At 44.9% G+C, this 24650-nt stretch overlaps 3 protein-coding genes across 3 annotated transcripts in view; 1 reads left to right on the top strand and 2 right to left on the bottom strand.

Annotated features, from left to right (window-relative positions):
• Nucleotides 1-604: 604 nt before the first annotated feature.
• LOC144135308 (uncharacterized) lies at nt 605-13487 on the top strand. The gene is made up of 4 exons (XM_077668016.1): nt 605-719; nt 4350-4523; nt 6702-6815; nt 13166-13487. Exons 2-4 carry the CDS (start codon nt 4446-4448, stop codon nt 13316-13318), a joined length of 345 nt encoding a protein of 114 aa, XP_077524142.1. The 5' UTR covers nt 605-719; nt 4350-4445; the 3' UTR covers nt 13319-13487.
• Nucleotides 13488-16521: 3034 nt separating this feature from the next.
• Nucleotides 16522-18290, bottom strand: LOC144135309 (uncharacterized). The gene is made up of 2 exons (XM_077668018.1): nt 18179-18290; nt 16522-16674 (listed from the first exon to the last, which is right to left on the bottom strand). The coding sequence occupies exons 1-2, from the start codon at nt 18257-18259 to the stop codon at nt 16531-16533; spliced, it is 225 nt and encodes a 74-aa protein (XP_077524144.1). The 5' UTR covers nt 18260-18290; the 3' UTR covers nt 16522-16530.
• A 3270-nt stretch (nt 18291-21560) lies between these two features.
• LOC144134353 (uncharacterized) overlaps nt 21561-24650 on the bottom strand; it is a 30789-nt gene continuing 27699 nt past the window's right edge. Inside the window, exons 14-15 of the mRNA XM_077667283.1 lie at nt 24199-24316; nt 21561-21758 (exon numbers count right to left, since the gene is read on the bottom strand). Of these exons, the coding sequence (XP_077523409.1) occupies nt 21561-21758; nt 24199-24316 (316 nt within the window). The remainder of the gene's footprint in view (nt 21759-24198; nt 24317-24650) is intronic.

Here is a 24650-nt window from a genome sequence, read left to right on the forward strand (position 1 = left end):
ACGACAGAGCAAGTGCTCTGCTCTGTATTTTTGTTCTTATTCTTTCTACTTTCTACTGTCTTTCTGTTCTATCATCCTACATTTCTGCTTGTTCTATCTTTTTACTTGTCCGTCTTCGTCCTTGGGGTGCCTCAGTAACATGGATCCGTACCAACTCGCCCAATTTTCCACCCTTTTGTAAAGTGCCGGGAACGCCGAAGCACATAGAAACTTTTAATGGAAGGAGCCGTAAGTGATTTGAAATAATTTAAATAGCCCATAGGTTCTACATAACCTGCAGTCACCATTGTCCGCGTTACCTCTGAAGCCAACGTTTTGCCCTTTGTGCTGGGAGTAGCGGTAGCGACATACTTTTATAATCGAGGTATATTTCTGAAGATAGATAAAGAGGAGGAGGGAAAGGCAGGGATGTTAACCAGAAAGGCGTTCCAGTTGGCTACCCTGCACTGGGAGGAATTAGGAGACTAAACGGAGGAAGAGAGAAGGGGAAAAAGGCATAACACACACACACGCACAACGCTGTCACAATTTAAAATGTTAAATACTTACGGGCGCTCTATCTAGGAAACTCTTTGAGCAGCTGTGTATACTTGCCCACGACCACGAAGGCCGACACTGTGATCGCCCTGAGTTCAACGGGGGGGATGGAGAGGGACGAGAAGTGCTTTATGGCGCCACCCAACGCTATAGACCCCAGCAACAAGAGGTTTCCGGACATGGTAAGCAAGCGGCCCTAAGCAGCTGATCGGTTTTGGCTTCAACGATAATGGTTGCCCTTTAATGTCTCAATAATTCTTCAGGATTCCAACGGAAGCATAGAGCAGAAACGTTGAAGTTACACACGAAACGATGAAAAAATGCTCCTTTCACATTCATGCTCCTCGGACGGTTGTAACAGCCACAAGGACCAGACAATGTCGTCGCTTTCACTATCTTCCTTTTCTGTTTGGCCAGTGTTTAGACAACTGCAAGGGCTGTAGCGGACGATCTTGCAGCAGGCAGAAATACAAAACCCCAGAAAGATAGGCTGCTAGCTATGATCGTAATCCGTCTTTCCCACCTGGTCTCCACTTATTCGGCATCTCAGTGCGGGAGCCACTTGATGGAGCAGACAAAAATTGGTGTGGTTATAACGTTGCTAAAACGAGCGGATGCGCGAAAGCATGTGTTTAGCATGGCTGGCTCATGGTTTAGCTTTTCAGGGTCGTCGGCACGTCTGGCAACATTAGACTCAGGCTAAGCTCTGATCGATGTTAAGCTGATCTGATCTGTTCATGCTGCATATGGAAGTTAGTGAAGAACGACATTGTGCAATGCACAACGCGAGAGTGACAGGCTTTTAGAACTGAATGCTGAATACCGTAGAATGAACACCGAATCTAATTTTTTTCTGGCCCGCGAAGAGGTAAGCAAACCATGCTCCACGTTGTGAAGGAAAATACGTCTGCAGAGTTTAGTTGCAAGGAACGTTTATTTACCCTATTTGCGCACTATTTCAGGTCTGAGCAGTTTCTTGTGTTTTTCCCCTCTGAATATTTCGCGATCGCGTGAATACATAGCATCTAGCTCCCTCTGTTCCTAGCCGCCGCAAGTGCAAATTTAAGACTGTTTTCTGCAATGCGACGACCGCTCGCGAGCTGCACTCTGTTCTGTCTTGAGCCCCGTCGTTGCCATAGTCTTTGAAGTCTTGGTGACACAACGCATCGCTAACATCATGTCGAAAACATCTGGCCGCAAAATAAACAACTTCCAGTTTCCCGCAATCCAAAGCATGCAGCTCCGGTCAGATACGCTGTTACCTCGTTTATGCTTAAGATGCGTGTTCGCAAGAAGAAAATGAGGCTCTGCGATCATTATGTCGTAATTCAAACCACTCAGTTTAACAAAAGATGAAAACATACAAAATGACTCAACTGTTGATTGGCAAGTCTTCGAATCTGTTTTACATACATCATATAAGAGGAGAGACTTTAATGAATAAGGAGTGGTCAGCCTGGTTGTTGGCCGAGCATGTTACTCCAGGTGAGGGTGAAAAAAGAGAAGATGGTGAAATGATGGTGATGATGATGGGAAAGAAGGAGGGTGAAATAGAGAGGAAAAGGAAAAAGAAAGGGCGAAAGATGAAGTCGAGCATACTGAACACTCACGCACTAATGCTATAAGAAGTATACTTCTCTCATTCAATGAGGAATTATGCCGTAAATTGAATACTGTCGCGTAGCAGCGATGGCAGTCGGGAGAGCAGGACAGCGAACAGGTTCCGAACGGGAACTCTTTATCTGGCTAACCCGCGCTCACAGAGAACGAAATGACTCGGCGGCGGCGTAGCAACAAGCGTGCTCGGCGGTCATCGAACAGAACGCCTGCCGCTATCGACCGTGTCGAGTTTAAAGCTGATAAGGAATTTTCGATGTACGGCATGCAAAGTTATGACAACGGCCTGAAACAACGTAGAATCGGATCCGCCTGGATAGGATCGATCGAGATAAATCTGGTCTCGTCTTGCATCTCAAACAAAGCGATAAAGCCGCTTGTGGGCACCTTCGAGCGTGAACGAACAGCACTAAGATTCGAAGCAATATACGTGTAGCGCAAAAAAAAATGTTCAAATTTCTTTAAAGCGATATCGGTGCGCCTACCCGACACGTACTGCAGCTTCTGATGTTTGCAATAATCGATCCGGCTATCTGCGCAAGCACATCTGACCTCAATTTATGTTTTAAGAAATTCGTCGTTTACATTATTCTGCACTGTCATACCGCACCAGAAAACTCAGACATAGACACAGGACGTGAAGAGTCAGCATAAAACTTACCAGCGTTGAATCTGTGTTCTTTGGCCCTCGCCTTCATTGCTTGTCGTATCGGCCTGAAGAGTCACTGTTGATTCGCCTAGAATCAGTACGTGCTTGAGGTATCAGCAGTGTAAATTCACTGAAACCCGTCCATTCCATCGAAAGCCACAATATGTGTCCTCCTCTCTTCTTAGTTTCGCACAGTTGGAGGCCGATTTAATTATTTACAGTACTGCTAACACCTTTGAAGGAGTTGTGGCAAAATGGGATTTACATAACATTGCAACAATAGCAAAAAAGAGAAAGAAAGAAACCAAGAGTTACAGCAGTGCCAATAAACATTCTGACAACTCTGTCACTGTCTTAACATGATCATAAAAAGTTTATTACCGCACATCACTTTATAATATCGGCGACAAACTCCTCAAAATCATTCAGGGATACAACAGATTGATCGAGATCATTCTAATCTACCGCACTGCGCGGAAAGAAGGGATATTTAAACACATCGCTTTTCTATTGAAACGGAAGTAAAGTTATTCCTATTTCTAGTTGAGTAACCAGACGAAAGTGTAATATACTCGTATGTATTGCTCTGGAAATTACCCTTTAGTATTTTGAACAAGTAGCCCAAGCGAGATATTCTGTATTCTGTTTATTCTGATATTTCCACTTTATGCTGTTTTTAATAACAAAAACATTCAGAGGAAATATTTGTCTCTTCGTTCGTAACCAACTGCAGCAACCATCTGCCTTTTTTTTTTATTACGTAACGCCGCCTCTTACGAACGTGGGCGCGAAGGAACGAATCCAGGCGCGCAGCACCCGTCGCTAAGGAGCGAGCCGGCCGGAGTAGCAGGGTTGTCGCGCCCCTAGCGGCAATAGAGACGCCACTCGCATAGAAAAGCACCCATTGTGTTCATCACCAGTGCGCAGGCCATAAAATAAAGCGCGCGCCGCCACCGCTCCAGTATGTTCGTGGTAGTACTTTCGTACACAAAAACGTGACGCGCCACACTAGGTGCGCCAAATCTCGGAGCTCCGACGTCTTGTGTGGTCGGAGTTGGTCCTCACAGCTTCATTCTAAAAAAATTAGCAAGCATCAGCTTTTCATTTCCAGGGAAACGAAAGTAACGCGTGCGCATCTAAGCCAGAATGCGGCACTGTCAAACAGGAGCAAGCAGTCTGCGCCATATCACCGTTACACTCCCTCACTAGAAGCACAGGACATCGGCCGAATATTGGAAATGCGTTGGCAAAGGCTGGCTCTTTGTAGGACTGGTACTGTTCCAGCAAATTCTCAATATTGTGCCGATTATCTGCGCTACTGGGGCTATTAGAGTATTTTCTGGCTACATGCACGTCTTGCAAATAGACTTTTTCACAAGCATCACCATCGTAATTGCAAGTGGTAGTGACTGCAAGCAGTCCCGAAGGAAAACAGGGAGACTTCCGTCCAGCTGGCAAGTTCTTTACGGGGCGATATTGTGCCCCCAAGGAGAAACTCAGTCGCCAACGCATTTCTTTCTACGCGGCTTTATCCAATCGTGCGCAGAAGCAAATGGCCGGCCTGATGGCGAGAAGCATGAAGTACAGTAAGGCAGACACCAAGGTGGGCCTCTCGTTCGATCTGGGCGTTCTGCTCTAGAAGATGTCCGACGCAAAGCTGACGGTAAACAAAGTGGCCTACGCCAAGTGCGTTCGCTCAACTGTGGCCCACAAGGACGTGGTGAGTGGACCTCTTAATTACGTATTCTCTGGCGATTTGTTAATCTTATTCTCCCAAGTATTCCGCCCTAACGCTTCCACTGTCTGATATATAAGATAAGACACACAGGCGAGATCGCGAAAAATTTGCATGTAGTTCTCTCTTATCTAAGAGGGTACTCTGCAAAGCGAAAACCACCTGGAGAGGAGTAAATAGCTCGTCTCGTAGCGTTACGCCGAAAGGGTGTATCAGAAACTCCTCAGAAAAGGAGTACTTGTTCTGCTCCTGTGTATGAAGAGCTATTCAAGGAGGTCAGAAGGAGTAACGCGTTCCCCCATCTAGAAAAGAGTTTATTTAGGAGTAAATAATCCGCATGCAAAGGAGTTTGCATGGCAACTAGTAGAACTATTATATACTATTCCGTAGCTCACATTTGAGTACATTTCAGGAGGATGTGTATGTATTTTACAGTAAATTTCCCTTCATGAGAGGGCTCATTTCAAATGCAATACTTCCCACGACAGCCTATGTTTAGAGATGTGTGTTCCAGAGTGAATGCGTCAACGGACTCAACGGTGACCGATATCAAAGAAAATATTTATTGCATACAAAACATTCGAGCCAAGTGACCAGCAGTTGGCCTTGCATGTTTACAGAGGACTAACACGTTGGCTCCTGTAGAAAATAAGAGGAGTGGCTCGACCTGGGCACTCATTGCGTATTAAACTTGAAATACCCAATCGAATGAAAATAGACATGCGACCCTTGCATGCAAGCAGGGCAACTTGAAAAGCTTCGCTGTCAACATGCAGGCTTATTTTGATATCACTGGTTACAAGATTATGAAAACGTAAAACTACGCAAGGGACCGAAGAGAGGAGACAAAATGGACAGGACGACCGCAGTCCTGTCTACTTCTCTTCTGTGTTTTGTCCCCTGTGTAGTTTTAATAATAATAATAATTGGTTTTGGGGGAAAGGAAATGGCGCAGTATCTGTCTCATATATCGTTGGACACCCGAACCGCGCCGTAAGGGAAGGGATAAAGGAGGGAGTGAAAGAAGAAAGGAAGAAGAGGTGCCGTAGTGGAGGGCTCCGGAATAATTTCGACCACCCTACCTGTAGTTTTACGTTTTCATAATCACGTCATACCAACTAATCCCTCACCGCTGCTTAAAAGGGACGACATCAAACAAGGCCCCTTCTGAAAGATTAGAAAAGAATTAAGCGCACGAAAACCATCCGCTTAAGCTTGAAGTATATGACGTGCTTCAAGTGTAGTTTCAGCCAGGTTCACACAAGCAGATGACATTTATCAATGTAATAGGCATTGCGGTAGTTGTCGACTGACAGCGGCTGTACGCGATTTTCAGGAAAGTACAATTTTCAGAGCCGTTAATGCGATACGGCGAATGGAAAGCAGCTTTGATCGGGATCATTATCTCTATAAAGGTTAGCTAGTTTATGGGGTTTAACGTCCCAAAGCGACTCAGGCTACGAGAGACGCTTATCCCTATAAAGGATAACGTAAAGGGTCTTACTCAGGCACTTGCGCATTCGAGATGCCTTTGGCTGCTTTTCTGCCCTGGAAGGGTTGTTGTAATATCTTTTTTTTACAGGTCATAAGGTTCCTCGTGCTTTCAAGACACGAATAATCCTTTAAATAAGATCATGCAAACAAAACCCAGCGCTTGGCGCACAAGCAGTGTAATCTTGCATGCAATTTCCTTGCTGGGAGAACCCGCGGCTGTACAGTGTAGAATGTGTGATTAAGTTTACATTTTTTTAAGGTGTAACACCTCTCCTTCAGACAAAGTGAGCACTTTTGCTGGGCAGTTATAATACTCCTTTATCGTTCAAAAGAAACTCCCTGATGCATTCCTTTGGAATATGTCAATTCTTCTAATATGCAGCAAGGTCTTTCTTTTACAGTGTTTCCAAGCTCGCATCGAGCAGTCAAGACTGGCAAAGAAAAACAATGGGAAACTAATTTCATGATAGCAAAAATGTTAATAATAAAAATGCAAGACTGCCGACGGGAGATCTGTTACAGATTGCGCTCATAAACTATAGATAGTAGACAATAGTAGTAGATAAGACTAGATAGTAGTCTGGATTTAGAATGTTGCGCCGATTTTCACGTCATTTTGCTGAAGAATAGTTTGGAGAATACTGCTTCTTTATCGCCTTCTCCTTCCAGCCATGCATCAAAGGCCACACTTCTACCGAGATTAGCGGCGGTAACTTTGGAGTGCTGCCAAACATCTCAGGCTTCGCGTACGCCTTCGAATCTGCTGGCACCATGAGGGACAAGGTTAGTTAGTAAAATTCCATTTTCTACCCCTTCCTTTCTAGCAGATGATCGAAACACTCTTCGCCACTCCAAATAATGCAAAGTCATGATGCACTGTTGCAATGCATACATCTTTGGAGCAGCAACGCACACCTTGAAAATTTCATACACCTGTTGTTTCCTCCAAGCTGTTCTATGTTAATTTTAAAATCAGTCTCTTTGAGGTAGAAGAGCGCTTTTCTCAGCATAGCGCTGTAAGCGGTGTAGCGCATCGGAATAGCGCTCAGACGTGCTAAACTAGTAGGCTCGTTAATTAAATGAATAGTTAACTTTTGAGGCGAAAAGCTTCACTACGCTAGGTAAAGCAGTCGTCGCGTAGGCCAGAGAATGACCTTGAACGACCTTCAGCCCAACGACGTTAGTCGTGTATGACCCTATGTGGTACAGTGGTGTCGAACCCTTCACCCTGACCCATGATATCTAGTTGACCTCTGACCGTTGGCACTGGGCGATCGTTTGGTTGACCTTTGACCTTAAGAACATCTTATGGGGTGATGTGAAGCCACGTGATGACATGCGATGGATGTGTCATAAGCGTATGTGATACCACGTGATAGCCACGTGGTCGTGTGAGTATATATGGAACGTCTGTCGCGAGCGTGTTGCGGAGCTACCATGGAGGAGCGTCAGACGATTAGCAAGCGTCCTTGCTTTCCCCATAATTACAGGGTTAGCCAAGTTAAGCCACTGCCATTTTTTTACCTTTACTGTTAGTCTCCTTACTTATTTATTTACAATACCCTCAATCACTGAAGCATTGCAGAGGGGAGTGGGGAGTGGGTTGTGTTAACACCATTTGCTTGAACTCAAAGGTACGGAATATGACAATCACAGGCCTGCATCGATCTTCTTCATAACGACCACCGAGACGATGCGCACGCTCACTGCATCATGAGCAATATTGGCGTCAAAATATTCATGTATTAGGCCAATGACCTTCTCACTTTCATGCCACGTTTCTGCGCTATCAGTGATGCCGAAAAACAACAGGTTGTCGCGAGGACTTCTATCTTCAAGTGCGTCAAGCCTTGAACGCATATCGCAGTTTTCCTGAGCAAGGTTTTGAATTGTCTGATTGGCAGCGTAGAAATCCTGATTTATATCTTTGATATCATCACACCTGGTCTCAACTGAAGATATCCTGTCATTCATAGCTGTGATTTTCGATTCAAGGGATTGCTGTTTTTCTTTCGTTAACGGACTTTATTAGTTCAGCTTGCCCCTGGGCTGAAGTGCCTGTCTGCTTTTTCAACTCGCGCATATGCTGAAGCATCACTTAGCCAATCACCTTCTTCTGTGCGTGCAGCAGGATTATCGCTATTATACCTAGTAGGACCAGGGTTGCTCTCAACGTCGCCACAACACGACAAAAGCATTCGCAGTACATCAAAGCACTCGTCGAAAATGTGGCAAAGGACGTGTGGACATGGGAACAGCAATAACGAACGACTGCCTGAGCGTTTAGCGTATAACGAGTGCTGTTTACACACCTGAACAAATCTAAGATAGGGAACGTCAAGCGTCGTCACTGTTGGGCCGTTCCCATGTCCACTGAGGTGTCGCCAGTTGACCACGGTATTTATACGCTGCGGAGTTGGTGATGTTCCCCACGATGTGGCTGTCCTCTTGTACCAGACGAACGTGTCATTGTAGAAAGCACTGAAGCCATTTACAGCCGCCTGGTGGTACGTCCGGGTGCTGTTGCTGACTGGCACGGGCACAATGAGTGGCTGGTAGTTTGGTTCCGTGTCGTAGAAACGGCAGCATCCGAGGCAGATATGGACCTGAACAAATCGAAGATAGGAAACCTCAAGCACAGTCACTGTTGGGCGGTTCCCATGTCCACTCTGCATGCAGCCTACCGTATGCATGTAGCATGTAGCCTACCGTAAGCTTGCAGAGCTTTTGGATTGATCCGCAGAAACACCAAACGGTTTCCTGCTCAAGCAAAAGCATTATACAATGGTTCTATGAGGTCTGTACTTCAATATGGGTGCACAGCATGGCCTCCCTGGGCAACGAGTAATATTCGTAAATTAGAAAGGGTACCAAACACGGCAGTCCGTTTTGTTTTCAATAAATACTGACAGAATTTCAGTGTGTCAGCTGCAAAAGACAGTGGTCGCTGGAACACGCTGTAAAAATGGAGAAAAATCCTTCGTTAGACATTATTTCACAATGTTTCTTTCCAAAACAGGTATAGAACCCAATCGGTACATGCTCAGTCCCAAATACATTTCGTAACGTATAGATCAAATAAATAAATGGTTTATGAGGGTTTAACGTCCCAAAGCGACTCAGGCTATGAGGGACGCCGTAGTGAAGGGCTTCGGAAATTTCGACCACCTGGGGTCCTTTTACGTGCACTGACATCGCACAGCACACGGGCCTCTAGAACTTCGCCTCCACAGAAATTCGACCGCCGCGGCCGGGATCGAACCCCCATCTTTCGGGCCGGCAGCCAAGCGCCATAACCACTCAGCCACCGCGGCGGCGATCAAATAAATAAAGTGAAAGAAATGTTGTGCAACAAAACTCTTCAAAATGTCTTTTTATTTTGTCCGAACTAACAGGGAATGGAATCGACCTGATAGTGCTGGTGCAAATATCGTATGCAATGATGTATCAGTGTTTAATTGAGTCATTTTAGCATATTCTGACCGTTGATTGAATCCGCCTGCACATGTTCTTTTTTGCCTTGTGTTTACCCCCCCCCCCCCCAACCACCCACTTAATGCAGTGCTGGCGGTGTGGGTACTCTGATAAATGAATATTCATAGATATCCATACCGATATTTAGTAAGCCGCCGCGGTGGCTCAGTAGTTATGGTGCTCTGCTGAAGAAGTGAAAGTCGAGGGTTCGATCCTTGAGGCAGTGGTCGCACTTTGATGGGGACCTGGGTACTGTGCGATGCTGGTGCAAGTATAGAACCCCAGGTGGTCAAAATTACCCGGAACGCTCCAGTACAGCGTCCCTCACAGCCTGAGCCGCGTTGGCATGTTACGTTAAAGCCCGTAAACCATAAACCATATATATTTAGAATTTTCAAAATGCAGTTACCCTCAGGGTTGTGGCCCTATAAATTTCGCGTATATCACGTCCAGATACATGCGCTTTCGAAAGGCTTGCAGGCAAAGCTACCCCTCCAGTACCAGAAAGTAGTCGCAAGAGGCAAAATAGGTTGGGCTAAACCACCAGCGGTAACTTCGCTTTCGAAATTCTGATAACTGATACGAATATTACTAACGGTGGGATGCACGCATCTCAATAAATAACGAGACTTAACATAAACAGTTTTTATTATTTATTTTTATTTTATTTGGAACATACTGCTAGCCTCTTTGAAGGCTGTTGCAGGAATGGGAACAGGTTTGTTTTCTTTTTAGGTACGTCACAAAAGAAAAAATTCACACAGAAGGTTCATACAACTGATATAACATTGTAAAATGGATAATCATGGGAGACAGCTTCAAAATACATGACGCAATATTAAGCAACACAAAAGCACGTGCAATGCTTCACTAAAACTTCAAATAAACCATTATGACAGGTTACAAAGAAAACTGCTCAAAGATTCAGAATTAACAACATTTCCAGGTAACATATTCTATTCCCTGATCGCTTGCGGAAAAAATGAATAACGAAAGGTGTCAGTATTAAACTTATACTCTGTTAAGTGCAGTAAATGTTTCGTTCTGGTGTTGCGTTTCCTATTCAAGATTAGTTAACGAGCCTACTATTTAGTACGTCTTAGATGTATTCTGATGCGCAACGTCACTAGAAATGCTATGCCGAAAAAAGCGCACTTGTAACTCTACGTTCGGAGCTGGCCTCTTCCTTGATCTACGTTTTCGGAAATAAACTCCGTGTATAGGTTCTGTCTTGGTTGTGCGATGTACCATATTGGCGTTGTTTTAATGCTATCTTAGCGACAACATATTACTACCGTGAACTGAAATCAACTAAAGCGTGCGGCGGATTCGCCTTGATGCCCTCGAAATGCCTCCTCTGATCAGCTTCAGCATTGCTCTGGATCAAATCAATGAGTTCCGCTTGAACAAGAGGAAGAGCATGCTTAGATATTTGTGTTTACTTTAAAACAAGCCGACCGATCATCTGTAAACAGTTGTTGCAGATGAAATGCAGAACAAAGTTTAGCTGGAACATAGGTGCAACAAATCTAGCCTTTCCGTGAGCCAGCCTCAGTGTAAACAATGGTTGTTGAGCTCTTCTGCTGATGCTAAAGACGCGGGTTTGATCCCGGCCTCGGCGGTCGAATTTCTATGGAGGCAAAATTCTATGGGCCCGTGTACTGTGCGATGCCAGTGCTCGTTAAAGAACTCGAGGTGGTCGAAATTTCCGGAGCCCTTCACTATGGCGTCCCCCACAGCCTGGGTCGCTTTGGCTGTGTGTCTCGTCCTCCCTTCGCCCGTCGTCTGCCAGCGCTCTCTTTGAAAATGAAAGCCTTGAGAGAAACCATAATTTCTAAGAAAGCGGCTGTCGAATTACAAACTGGCTACTTGAGAACAACTTATGGAGCATGATATTTACACTCATTGTCGCGATGGGTTTACGGCGATATTTACTGGGATAAGAACATATTCCTTTACTGTATACAAGAATGACCTTCTAAACCCGTCGGCTCATTGTGAACAGAACTCGTAATTTGAGTGCCTAAAATAGGTGTAACGGAAAAAAAATTTTTGATATGATTATCATATGAGCACTTTATTTTTAGCTTGGCTGCAGCTTCCCTTATCCTTTAGAGGGTTGTCAGGACAAATTAAAGTTGGCCGTTATCAACTATTACCGCCCTCAACTAAAACGAATACTTCAATTACAAGCCAGACAACACCAAACACTTTAAATTCAGGTGTCGACAATACCGGAACATCTCGAAAGTAAACTTCGCTACGTCGAAAATTATTTGGGCGCAGATGCCTGAGGCCGCGCTGCACAGTTTTTCACATCAAAACTGTGATCTCGGAGTCAGTTTCGGGTGTAGTCGTAACGAGTGTGAATGTACCAGAATTTTCTGGCAGCCGTGCTGGTACAAAGGTCAAATAACGCTTTGATTTGACCTCTAACTGGAGGCTCGTCGCAGGTGTGGCTGTGACGCCACACCATGTGAATTGTCGCAGCTGTTACCGCTCGCTCCGCCGCAGCGCCGACTGCTCGCTCTCGCAAGTTGCATCACGTGACTAACCACGTGATTCGCTCTTGCTGAATAAAGGCCAGCGCTCGCCGCCTAGACACCGCATAGACAATGGAGCCAGAACTGGTCACCGGGACGAGTTCTTCGACTGAGCATTGGGGGCGCCGGGCTGCTTCTAGCGATCCCTACGACAGATAGCGTCACGAAGCCGCGTGGGCTAGAGATAAGTCGCGAGAGCGGGCTCGTCGAGTTGATCAAACCGATGAAGAACGGGAGGTATAGTCTGTCAAAAATAGACATCCCAAGGGGTTTGATTCCAAGCTGCGTAGCGGGGCTGTAGCATATTTGAGCATCCTAAGCTTGGGAGGGTTGAGGACTTAATTTCCCCACGCCTTCGTGAGATTTCTGAGTATACAGGAGCAGCCGCACTGCAGGGCTCTGAAGCAGACCCTTTGGGCTGCGTACTTATGACAAAGACTGTACGTACAGAGAAGAATGGGCACAGGCAACAAGTGTACCTCAAGCGGAAAAAGGGAAGCAGATGCTGCCAACGTCTCCGCGTCGACATCTGCCACTGATTCGATTGCCTTTCGCTCCGCATAACCTGGCTCAGCTCAGTTGAGCGAAAGCCATATTTATTACGTTTGCTCCAGTGCTAATATGAGTCTGCTTGCAAGCACCTATAATTTGTAAAGTAGTGGGGGTCAGGCCAGAAGAATGTTTTCTTTGTAACTCGAATAAAAGTTCGAAAGTGTGCGCTTAGTGTACTTCCATCCTACTAACTTCGCGCCATGTTTGAAATTGAATGTGTTTGGTCCGAGGGGCAGGAAAATTTTTAACCTAAAAGAATTGCGGTGCTAAAAAAATGCGCCATTTGTATCGAGCGAAATGGCAACGCACCCCGAAAAAAGCCATAACATAGCTTTATACTCAAAACTAAAATTTAAAGGAGCTCTCCTCGATCTCCGTGAATGGTGTGAAGGACGAAGCAAGCAGCTTCAAGAGCGCTGGGTCTTCGCGGTGGCATACGCAATGCACAAGTTCGAAAAAAGCGTCATGCCCTAAGCCGTGCTCTACTTCACGTTCTTTGCTCGCTCTTTTGGCGGCCACCTATCAGAGCTACGTGATTAATCGTTTCGACCATCTTCTTCGCAGGTGAAAAGCCTCACAAGCTCCATCGACCTCCGGCCGGCGATGTCCTGGTTGATGAACAACGCACACCTTGGCCCCTTTAGTACTGCATGCGGCGGGGATGACCACTTCTACCGGCTCCGATATGTCAAGGAGAAGGTTTTCCTTCTGCCCTGAAGATCACCAAGGGGAGGAAGGGGTCCGTGTTGGTGTGGAGGCCAATGAGCATTATAAAATGTCTATCGGCCCGCGGCCTGTAGTCGTTCCATAGCAGAGTTCCGTAGCAGCTTGAAGAACCGCAATACAATCGTTAGTCAGCAGCACAGAAACCACTTGCTTCCCACTTTACAGCAATTCCTAAACGGTAGCATCCAAGCGGCCAGGTGGCCCATGGGTGGCCTGTCTTCCAAAGTAATAATAATAATAATTGGTTTTTTGGGGGAAAGGAAATGGCGCAGTATCTGTCTCATATATCGTTGGACACTAGAACCGCGCCGTAAGGGAAGGGATAAAGGAGGGAGTGAAAAGTCTCAATGCCATGGTTTAACTTTCCGCCTTTTGTTACTGAACCCATTAGGTTTTGTCACACGCACATGGACACTTTGCGCAGTTCCTGCTTTCACCAATAATTCTATTATGGCATGATACTGTCCTTCTCTCGAGCTCCTCCTGGATTCACCGCAGTACCGCTTCTAGACGTGCGTTGTGCTCTTGTTCATCTTTGCTGCCTACCAGGATGTCATCGAAGAACGCCCTCATTTAGAGTAGCTCAGCCATGGAGGGCTGAAAGATCTCAACTGCTACTGTAACTAAAAATCGAAGACTCGTGACACGAAACACACCACAGTGTGTGGTGATGGTCAACTGGACAACTATTTCTTCGTCTACTGCCAGTAGTTGATACCCCTGATTAAGACGAAGCTTAGAGAAAATTGAATAACCTGACAGTTTTTGCAATTTTTTCTTCGAGAGTCGGCAAGAGGTTAGTCTGTCATTGAACAACAAAATTTACGGTGCTTTTATAATCGGCACATGCAGTTCTTTTCGACAACTAGAAAAACTGGTGTTGTCCATGCGGAACGCCGTACTGGCTGCAAAATTTCTTGTCTGACAAATTCCTCCTGGGCTTCCTTAACTCTCGCTTGAAAAGCAAACGGATGCAGACGAGGCCAGAAAAGCTTTTGCTGGGTAGTTGGTTCCACTAATAGTATGCGGCGAGACACGTGTGTGGCTAGCTTCTTTGCTCTGATCTGCATACCCCTCGCGCGCATGTGTTGTTCCTTCTCTCACTCTTGATACTTCGTCTTATTTTCACTCGCATAGGCTCTGAATAAACAGTTGCAAGTTGCGCCTGTCCAGTCTCTTACTGTACGCTGTCTGTGTTTCTTTTTCTTTTCTTTATTCCCAAAATTTTCTTTTTGCGGACCGGTGAGTTAAACAACTGTGATAGTTTATAAGTGAATGGTCTATGGGGAAGGCGACGAACTTAGTTTACAGAGTCAACGTCCGTCGCTTTTCCTATACTATTTGTAAAGGGTAAATAGGGGTGCGCTTTGTACGCCAACGTTAAAAAGGTGTTTTTTTTTTTTAAGCTCGAAAACACTATATCAGCTTAAACGTTTCCACATCCCTCCGAGTACCCAAGCAGTACTTGTTCGTTTTTCTTTTTCTTTGGACCTTTCTTTGTTTCTTTTTTTTTCTTCCTTCCTTCCTTCGTTTCTTTATTTGTTTCTTTTTCTTTCTTCCTTTCTTTGTTTCTTTTTCTTTCTTCCTTTCTTCCTTTCTTTGTTTCTTCCTTTCTCTCTTCCTTTCTTTATTTCTTCTTTTCTTTGTTAGTTTCATTCTTTATTTGCTTCATTCTTTGTTTCTTTTTCTTTCTTGCTTTCTCTTTATTTCTCTTTGTTTCTTCCTTTCTCTCTTCCTTTATTTATTTCTTCCTTTCTTTGCTTCTTCCTTTCTCTCTTCCTTTCTTTGTTTCTTCTTTTCTTTGTTAGTTTCATTCTTTATTTGCTTCATTCTTTGTTTCTTTTCTTTCTTGCTTTCTCTTTCTTTATTTATTTCTTCATTTCTTTGTTTCTTCCTTTCTCTCTTCCTTTCTTTGTTTCTTCTTTTCTTTGTTAGTTTCATTCTTTATTTGCTTCATTCTTTGTTTCTTTTTCTTTCTTGCTTTCTCTTTATTTCTCTTTGTTCCTTCCTTTCTCTCTTCCTTTATTTATTTCTTCCTTTCTTTGCTTCTTCCTTTCTCTCTTCCTTTCTTTGTTTCTTTTCTTTTTTAATTTCATTCTTTATTTACTTCATTCTTTGTTTCTTTTTCTTTCTTGCTTTCTCTTCCTTTATTTATTTCTTCCTTTCTTTGTTTCTTCCTTTACTTATTTCTTCCTTTCTTTGTTTCTTCCTTTCTCTCTTCCTTTCTTTGTTCCTTCTTATCTTTGTTAGTTGCATTCTTTATTTGCTTCATTCTTTGTTTCTTTTTCTTTCTTGCTTTCTCTTTATTTCTTTGTTTCTTCCTTTCTCTCTTCCTTTATTTATTCCTTCCTTTCTTTGCTTCTTCCTTTCTCTCTTCCTTTCTTTGTTTCTTCTTTTCTTTTTTAGTTTCATTCTTTATTTACTTCATTCTTTGTTTCTTTTTCTTTCTTGCTTTCTCTTCCTTTATTTATTTCTTCCTTTCTTTGTTTCTTCCTTTCGCTCTTCCTTTCTTTGTTCCTTCTTTTCTTTGTTAGTTGCATTCTTTGTTTGCTTCATTCTTTGTTTCTTTTTCTTTCTTGCTTTCTCTTTATTTCTTTGTTTCTTCCTTTCTCTCTTCCTTTATTTATTTCTTCCTTTCTTTGCTTCTTCCTTTCTCTCTTCCTTTCTGTTTCTTCTTTTCTTTGTTAGTTTCATTCTTTGTTTCTTTTTCTTTCTTGCTTTCTCTTCCTTTATTTATTTCTTCCATTCTTTGTTTCTTCCTTTTTATTTCTTCCTTTCTTTGTTTCTTCCTTTCTCTCTTCCTTTCTTTGTTTCTTCTTTTCTTTGTTAGTTTAATTCTTTATTTGCTTCATTCTTTGTTTCTTTTCCTTTCTTGCTTTCTTTATTTCTCTTTGTTTCTCCTTTTCTCTCTTCCTTTCTTTCTTCCTTTCTTATTTGCTTCATTCTTTGTTTCTTTTTCTTTCTTGCTTTCTCTTTATTTCTTCATTTCCTTTCTTTCTTTGTTCGTATGTTTGCATGTTTGTATGTTTGGTTGTTTGTTTATTTCAGACAAGTCACATTAGGCAAGATAAACACTGGACGGGAAATATATACCTTTGGAACCGAGGTGAAGTAGGCGGTCCCTTTGGTTACGCTGCTACTTCAACTGATTTTGCTCTCTTTATTATCTCGCCTTACGCGTAAAAGAGGCCGAGCGCAGGGCGTCATCCGAAGGTGCCCAGGTATTCCTTGAGCTTTCTCTCTCGGTCCCTGGGAGCCGTGCAGTTCCAGGTGATGTCCGACAGGTGCGTGTCGAACAGCATCCAGGCGATCTTGTTCCGGACTTGAAGCTTCATCACGTTATCCACCTGCCGAGGAGCGTATTGAGCATGACCACATGTTCCCTGCCCAGTGAAATAGCAATACTTCAACCCCCAGACGCCAAAACAAAAATAGCCGCCCAGTTCAGAAACACAGGCGGCACTGCCCAAAGACGCACTTCACTCGGTGGAGCTTATGCCACGTGACTTTCTCCAGAGAGTTCAGTGCTAAGCCTGGCCACTACACTTGACCCTGCACCTTTCTTCTTGGTATACTGTAATGTTGCCAGTCCACAAAAACAAAGGACAGTGTGAATCTATTCTGGACGGCGTACGTGATGTTTAGTACGTATATTTTCGTACATCCTCCAAGTACCAGACTGAAGGCGTAAAATTAAGGCTGGCGGCGAAGGCTAAGAATGGTATAGGGCATCTCGATACGCACGCCTCCAGAACAGGGCAGAGCGGAGCAACATATGAGCACATCACATACGAGCGTTGTGGGCTGTCACGCCTGAGGAAGCTTACGTAGCAAGCTTGCTGCGTGGTTTTAGTTTACAGTGCAGCGGTTGAGGACCTACTGGCGAGCAGCTGACATTTCGTTAAAGGGAAATAGCACGAACTGCACTGTATAAAAGTAAGCGTCGCTGCCTCCTCCGGGGACTTTTTTGATGGGAAAAATATTGTAATAAATACTATGTGCTGTAAATGGAGTAAAAGTAATAGCGCATATATATTCGTAAAAGAGCGAAGCACAAGCGAACATATGCAACAAAGCAAGCATAGCAGATCTGAAAGGACCGCCAATGCTGGAGGTTGGAAGCAGAGAGAAGCGGCTCGGGAATCTTTTTGGGGCGTGTGGAGGGCTAGTCTTCTTTGCACCAGCAGGCCCAGAAGAATGCAGTTTTCCAAATTTGGAAACCATTCTGCCGGTTCCTAACAACAATGAAAAATTTTAATTTATAAGCAGAAGCATAACTGTATTTGAAAAAAAAGTCATTTACAGCCTAGTTGGCCTCCAAACAGTCAACACTGCTAAGATGTCAACGACTTCAACGACTGTGTAGCTAAAAGGAGCCTTATGCTTAAAAATGATAAGTTTAAATACCAGTACTCAAATTCTTAGCTGAGAAAAAGCTGAAAGTGTGTGTGTGTTGCCACTCATCATCATCAGTCATCAAAATCATCAGTCACACCTTTGCTGATAACTTTCGGAGCACTCGCCTTGCGCATTGCACTGGCACATGTACGCCCCAACGTTCAGCTGAAAATTTTCAAACGCTCCTTCCTTGCTTAGTTCCCAAGGTACAGGGGGGCGGGTCGTGTCGGAAATGCTTATGCCGCATATAAAGCCAAGTCTTTCCGTGCTGCTGCCGAACGTCTTTCCTTTACGGATTCTCAACTCTGGCATCAGCTTTCCCACAATGACGGAAAGACTTCAGAGTACCAAGACACCTTCCTGTCCGGATGTGACGCGCCGCGTTGTACAGCGACCCATTGAAGGGGCCCAACGTTACAAAGCCCCACATAACTTAATCACGTAAGTACGTACCTTTATTTTCATGGTTTCCCAGCTATCGTAGAAGAAGTCGGACGACGAGATCGCGCCGAATTCCGTCGGAAGGTCGTCCATCCTGCTCAGGGATGCGTTTGGATCGCACACCTGCGCGGTGCAACCCGATTCAGTGTTTTACTTTACCAGGCTGTACTGTAATGCATGAACACAACCCGTAAAGCTTCACGCGTGCGCTAGCACAGCTACTGTGTCATGTATTTTCTCATCACTGTGAACGGCTTTGGTGAGAGCTCGAACGTTATCTTACAAATTATCCGCAAACAAAAAGCTACTTCCACCAGAACTCTAATGATCTTCCTTGTGGCCTCAGATCGAGAAAAATGAAATGAAATTCCAAAGCCGATGGTGGTTTAGAGAGACGCCGTAGTGAAGGGCTCCGAATTAACTCATTCGATAAAAATATGACCCCAGAAAACAATGATGTCAAGGCCGCACCAGTTGTATTTGTTGCTCTCCTGATACTCTTTCCTCCACAACATATACATATGCAAGCAGCAAGAATCTTTTTTGACAGCATGAAAATTGGACAAGTGGTCACTTAAAATAAGGCCCATTCAGTACAGATAAATGGAAGTTACAGACTGATTTCAATATTGCTTGTATTTTGTAATGTATTGGAAACATTTGTAACAATACGTTTCAGCAGCTTCTTTTTCAGTAAGAAGCAGTTCATTTTGAAGTAACACACGGCTTCCGTGCAAAACTTGGAACTGAACTCTCCTGGTACTTAAGGTTCCCGCAAGTGCTTTTAAACTCACTGACATGTTATTGATAATAAGAAATTTGCTTCGTACGAAGTTTAAACGTCTATTGTACATCAGTTCAAACTGATAACTAAGGTAGACTTAGAAAGGCTCTAGGTATCGCCAACAAGAGCAGTGTGGGGCACAAAAAAATCACGCCATGAATCACAGATTTCCAATATTTAAAGCACAAACTGCTGGCGGTAAACAAAATATTTCACTTAGAGCTGTAAATTTACATCATATTTAAATCACTAATCACGTTTACTATATTTTTTATCGTAATGATTACCATCAGCACTATTTATGCGCAACCTTTTCAAACGCCTTTGTAAAGAACCAAGTATGGTGCTCAGAAACTTCAATATTTAGTACCGTACTTTCCCAACAAACACCCACGCATCATAGAATTCATATAACTGCCTGCTGCCCATAACAAGTTCAAGATTAGCGTAAGAAATTATTCCACGCCTTTCTTTAAGGCGTAAGGCAAGCTTACTTGCACCATTGAGCGAAAATCGGTCTGCGTGTGTGACAGCACTCGTGGTAACCATAAAAGATGGCGTGCACATACAACCTGGCAGGTGTCGGTTGCATTAATGATTGGTCGCAAGAGCAACCTGGATCGCACAAATTCCACCTGTCGCAGCACCCGCCATCGCAGAAGAGCGGCGCAGCGCTTAACCACTGCACCACTGCGCCAGGAGTGGTATGAGGACTCCCAGGGATCTTTGAATGTCAAGTCGAAAAAGACCAATTCTGCATACATGGGCATTAGCCCATTGCACTATCGTGCCATACTCTTAAGGGGGTTCTGAAACGCCTTCCGAAGAGAGCACACTAACTCACGTAATCAATTAACTCACTTAATCACTGCACTGTGTTGCCATGAAAACAAGAGCCAAATAATACTCTTCTACACGCAGCAGACGACCCACAATCACGCGTCAAAGTTGGCGAGCCCTTTCCCGTGACTTTTTCATGCTCGCACCCTCCTCCGTCCCCCGCATCTGGGTGGACAAGGTTAGAGGTGGCCATTGGTTAGATTCTTTCAGACGTCAGGCAGCTACGCTCGCCACGGCCAATAAGCCGCTTAGCTCCGGCGGGTCGGGAAGCTCCGCTCCCAGACGGGGGTCGGCGAAGGAGCGCCTACCTTTAAGCTTGCAAAAAGTGACGAGAGGAGAAGGAAATGCGCGAAGACGCTGAATTCAAATTTTAACTACAGATAACTCAGCTTCTACAAAGCGCATTTAAAAAATATTTGCTGGACACTATTCGTGAAGTGGCGTGCTTCAATATCCCATGAATGCCGCAACATTATTAGATCCTCCTTCAGAGCTCTTTTAAAGCGTAGCGCGGGCCGCGGTACGGCGGCGACTGCCTTCACGAAGTTAACGCGCTGATCGGAAGGGGTCCGGCAGCGTCGCGGCGGCGGTTACGCAGAGCCTTGCAGAGGTGGAGTTGTCAGCTGCGTGTCATCGGGTTACATCGCGGCGCAGCGCGCGGCGACTGCGTTCACAGAGTGAGAGAGCGGGCTTGCGCCTTCTCACAAGTAAGCAGTCTTATGTGTCCCTGAAGACTTTTTCTCCTGCGTAAGCAGTTCGTTCGTTTTCCCCTTTCGATGCATGCATTTCCTTTATGCTTTCACTCTCTTTTATAATCTGGTTCTGGACTCTGTTTTACTTCATCCTTTTGTCTTCTTGCAGTGATATTTATGTATAGTCTGGCCTTGCCTTTCCTCTCCTGTGCAGCATTATCTGTTCTTGTGCAAACTGTCAATGTTCTACGGGCAAGTGCACCGCATCAAGCAGAAAGAATTTGCCCTTTGTCCCTCCACCTGAGATCTCGCTTCTGTGAATAAATGTTATCGATAAATCAAACAATCAGTTTCGATCGCCAGCGGCTCTTCAACGTGGACGGATATCATACAGCGCAGAAGCATTTTGGCAATCGGCCGCCGCGGCCGGGAATCGAACCGAATTCCCCGGGCGAATCAACAACCAAGCCACAGCGGCGGTCCATCGCAAAGCTTGCCGGTATCGAACACTGCATTCTTGCATCGCGGTGGCTGGCTTTGTAGCTCGAACTCATTATATATATATATATATATATATATATATATATATATATATATATATATATATATATATATATATATATATATATATATATATAATCTCCTGACCAGAGGAATTTCGAGAAAATCATGGGCAGGATTGTTACAATCATCATCGCCTTGTCACTTAAATGTGAGACACTTTGTACGACATTATAGCGCACCTAAAAGGGGCTTAAGGTCAACTCGTCTGGTCTTTTCATTGCTATGTGAACCGCTCCTTCGGAGCATCACGCCATTTTATCCGGCAATGAGCATTTATTTTGATCCCTTCCTTCGATATGCTTATTGTCACAGAGTCCCAATCATGTCACATCAAAAAGAGACAATTAATAGTCAAATATCCTCGCAAGACAAGTCCATTTTCGCTTCAACTGCTCTGCAGAAGCTAGTTCACCGGCGTTTCTACATCTCCTGCCATCGCGTGGCAGTTACCTCTGCCCCTCTGTGTTTGTCAACGTTCTATTATCCAGTGTCTACTATTCAACCTTAGCAAGTTCTAGTCGCTTCTCATTTCACGTGCCTGAGCGTATCCGACGAGTGTAAATTGCGTGCACGCCGCGTAAGGCGTGCGATCCCGGGACGTCGAGACGTCTTTCAGCCGATACAGCATGACGCCCATCTCGAACGACAGCCCCACGTACAGCTCCTGCCGCTGGTACGGTTGCGAGGCCATCAACAACGTGACGTGCTTGTCCTGCGGACGCGGTGCACCAGCACTACTTGAAGAAGGCACTGATATCGATGCGTCGTGCACAGTGCGTGTCTCTCTGCATTGATTTCAACAAGTAATTAGACAAATGTTAGAAAATAATCAATCAGTAATAACTACTATGCTTGAATAGGATATCCACCTATCCAGGTAATCCTGCCTCTAAAGGAGCGCCCATTAACTGCAATGTTCATTCATTTAAAAATGTGTGCTCAATAAAATGAAAACCCTCTTCAAGAATGCACACGTCAGCGTCACGTAGCAAGCTCAGCTACAAGCAAAGGCAAGCAATGTTTCAAAAGTGGCATACCACGGCGACAATCTTTTGCCGTGCTTTTCCTTAACTAAAAAATAATGAATGTTCTGCATTCACAGAAGCTGCGTGGCATAAAATTTAGGCCGTAAAATCTCCATCCTAGATTACTGCATCGACGTGTAACTTCTCCTTGCCGACAGGAGCATCACCGTCTGTTTCCAGCGTCTTGCTGTCAACAAGGGTGGTAGCCGTAAACTGGAAAAACAACACCGATGTGAAGTCCATGTTGCGGTTTGGATGCAATGCCAATGAGCTTCCAGTATTATGATCATAGGCAAGATTTTGCAAACGGCTTGCCCGTATTCATCCTGAGCATGCAACTCAGGCAAGACTCCGGCGGCACTTCGCGCCACTCGCGGCAGCTCGCGCTTCACCATCAGGAACTCGGTGCAGTCTGAAATCTCCAGCAGCGTTGTGCGCGTCATCCCAAAGCGGTTCTCCGGTTTTTTCTTAGGGCAACTATCGCGCCCAAATACAGCTGGACTGACTGCTGTTTTATGAGATGTAGCCGCACCTTTAGAAATCAGCTTGCATGCAAATTTCAACAGCTAAGAGTGCGACATCAGGATAACACACACGCGAGATCTGGATTCAACTCGTTCGTAGTCGGAAACAATTTTCGTGTCTTATGATTTTTTTTGCGGATTGCTTTAAGGATACAGGTGACTAATAGCCTCCTACAATTCTCAGAAAGCAAGCTTCTTGGACAACTTTACATGTTACTCAAGGGGGGAGGGGGGCGGGTACGAGCCGTCTGTTCTCAGCATATGTACAAGCGCTTCGCGCACTCCATCAATTGATTCCTGCTCAGTGGAATCCCTGAGGACAGCAAAAAAAAAAACCCCTCTTCTAAATTCCAAAAGCTGGCTTCCGTGCATAACGGCAATTCCTTCACCATGGCGGCGTGGCCTATCTTAGGGATAGAAGTCGGATAGAGGTTTCAAGCACTGCTGCGAACCTTCACGCACCTGGCGAACAGCAGCATTAGCACAGCTGCCCTTCTTACCGTTGTAGTCACTGCAACGCAATGATTATTCTTTTTAGTGTGGCTACAAGATACGGCAGGAATGTGCGGGAAAGACACGAAGCATTATCCCGACTCTGGAAGGCTTCAGCCTTCTAGCCGAGATTTTGTCTTCCAAAACAGGTGGAGCCGGCATATTGAAGGAAATTGTGCAGCATAGCAAACACTGACAAAACGTCAAAGCACTGCTTCAGCAAGCACTCATTTCGAGCCCCTGAGCACTGCAAACCACAGAATAACGGCGCAGCTTGATAACCGCGTCAAATTTGCCTCTGCGCGAGGGATATGATGGTATTCGCTTTTTTGTTTTCAATAGATGCCAGTGATTTCTCTTGAGAACGTAGAACATGCTGATCCGTGCTGTATCCTACGAGTTCCCACGGCTGGTTGAAAGCTATCGAAATACGACGCAACATGCGAGGTTAACACGAACCAGCTGCAGACTTATCACAGAGGTCGGCTTGCTGATATTTCGCTGTACAGAAAAAACTTGTCAGTTGGAATAACTATTTTAACACGCTGCTGGCATGTGGACGGCTGGTTTGTGAGAGCATGTCATTGCGCTGGAAGATACAAGAGCGGCGACATGCGCGGGTGCGACTTTTGCATTATCCCTACTTTTCGCAACACGAAAGCGCCTGCAAAGGGATAGCTGCGCAAACAATGTCTAAATACAAGGTGCGAGTGCCGAAGCACCGGCTTTTTAACGCCTTCACCTTGTAGTCTATGCCGCCACATTAATGCGTGTTTGCGTGACACACCTGTCTGATACGTCACTCTTGTTGCTTGATATAGATTCTTGCACGTCGCGAATATGGTTTATTTCAAAGCGTTTCGTGCCTGTGGTGACTTTCACCCGCGAAGGATATCTTAGACATCATTTATCGGCTGCTATATCACACCTATGAGCAGCGAAACGCCACTGATGGACGCATTCCGTTCCAGCTCACGCGTGGCTGCGGTGGGGCTTTCCTGGCGAGGGTGCGGAATTGGTCGTTGGTTTTAAGCTAACAAACGACAAACTAAAATTCGATAGTGCGCGCTTACAAACGTTCTCCGTTGAATATGCGATTGCCAGCGCTTACGAAGCCCGCGAAGGTGTCGTTCGTTGTCTTCCAGACCGTCGGTGGTGCGGCCTGGCAGAGCTGCTGCGTTTCCATCGTCCCGACGCTGCTTATGGTGATGAGAATGTCCACGTCGAAGCTGGAACGGCGTTGCGGCGGGAATGAAGTTAATTGAATGGTGATTACACAAATGGTACTTTCAAGCTGGCAGTCGATAATGATAGCGCACTGAAAGAGGCAGTCTATCTGCTGTCCATACAATCCACTGATCAGGATTGGGTGCAGTAACTACTAACTCAAACATGATCCATGATGTGTGCTTTAGGGAACTGCTAGTGTGAAGTGTTAAGAAATAGCAAAGTGCACGGTGCTGTGACATTAGCGTGTGCGCATGCGCGAAGTTCCCAACAGGGGCGAACTTTTCTCGCTCTGCCCTCCTCCTCCTTGTCACCATTGACTACACAGAGACTTTG

The sequence above is a fragment of the Amblyomma americanum genome, chromosome 5 (assembly GCF_052857255.1).
Source record: "Amblyomma americanum isolate KBUSLIRL-KWMA chromosome 5, ASM5285725v1, whole genome shotgun sequence".
Classification (NCBI taxonomy): domain Eukaryota; kingdom Metazoa; phylum Arthropoda; class Arachnida; order Ixodida; family Ixodidae; genus Amblyomma; species Amblyomma americanum.

Excerpts from the sequence above, each read along its gene's own strand:
- LOC144135308 (XM_077668016.1), top strand. The coding sequence starts at position 4,446 with ATGTCCGACGCAAAGCTGACGGTAAACAAAGTGGCCTACGCCAAGTGC. Across the intron at positions 4,524-6,701 it reads CTGTGGCCCACAAGGACGTG|CCATGCATCAAAGGCCACAC; the intron begins GTGAGTGGACCT and ends TTCTCCTTCCAG. Across the intron at positions 6,816-13,165 it reads CTGGCACCATGAGGGACAAG|GTGAAAAGCCTCACAAGCTC; the intron begins GTTAGTTAGTAA and ends TCTTCTTCGCAG.
- LOC144135309 (XM_077668018.1), bottom strand. The coding sequence starts at position 18,259 with ATGGACGACCTTCCGACGGAATTCGGCGCGATCTCGTCGTCCGACTTC. Across the intron at positions 16,675-18,178 it reads GGGAAACCATGAAAATAAAG|GTGGATAACGTGATGAAGCT; the intron begins GTACGTACTTAC and ends GCTCCTCGGCAG.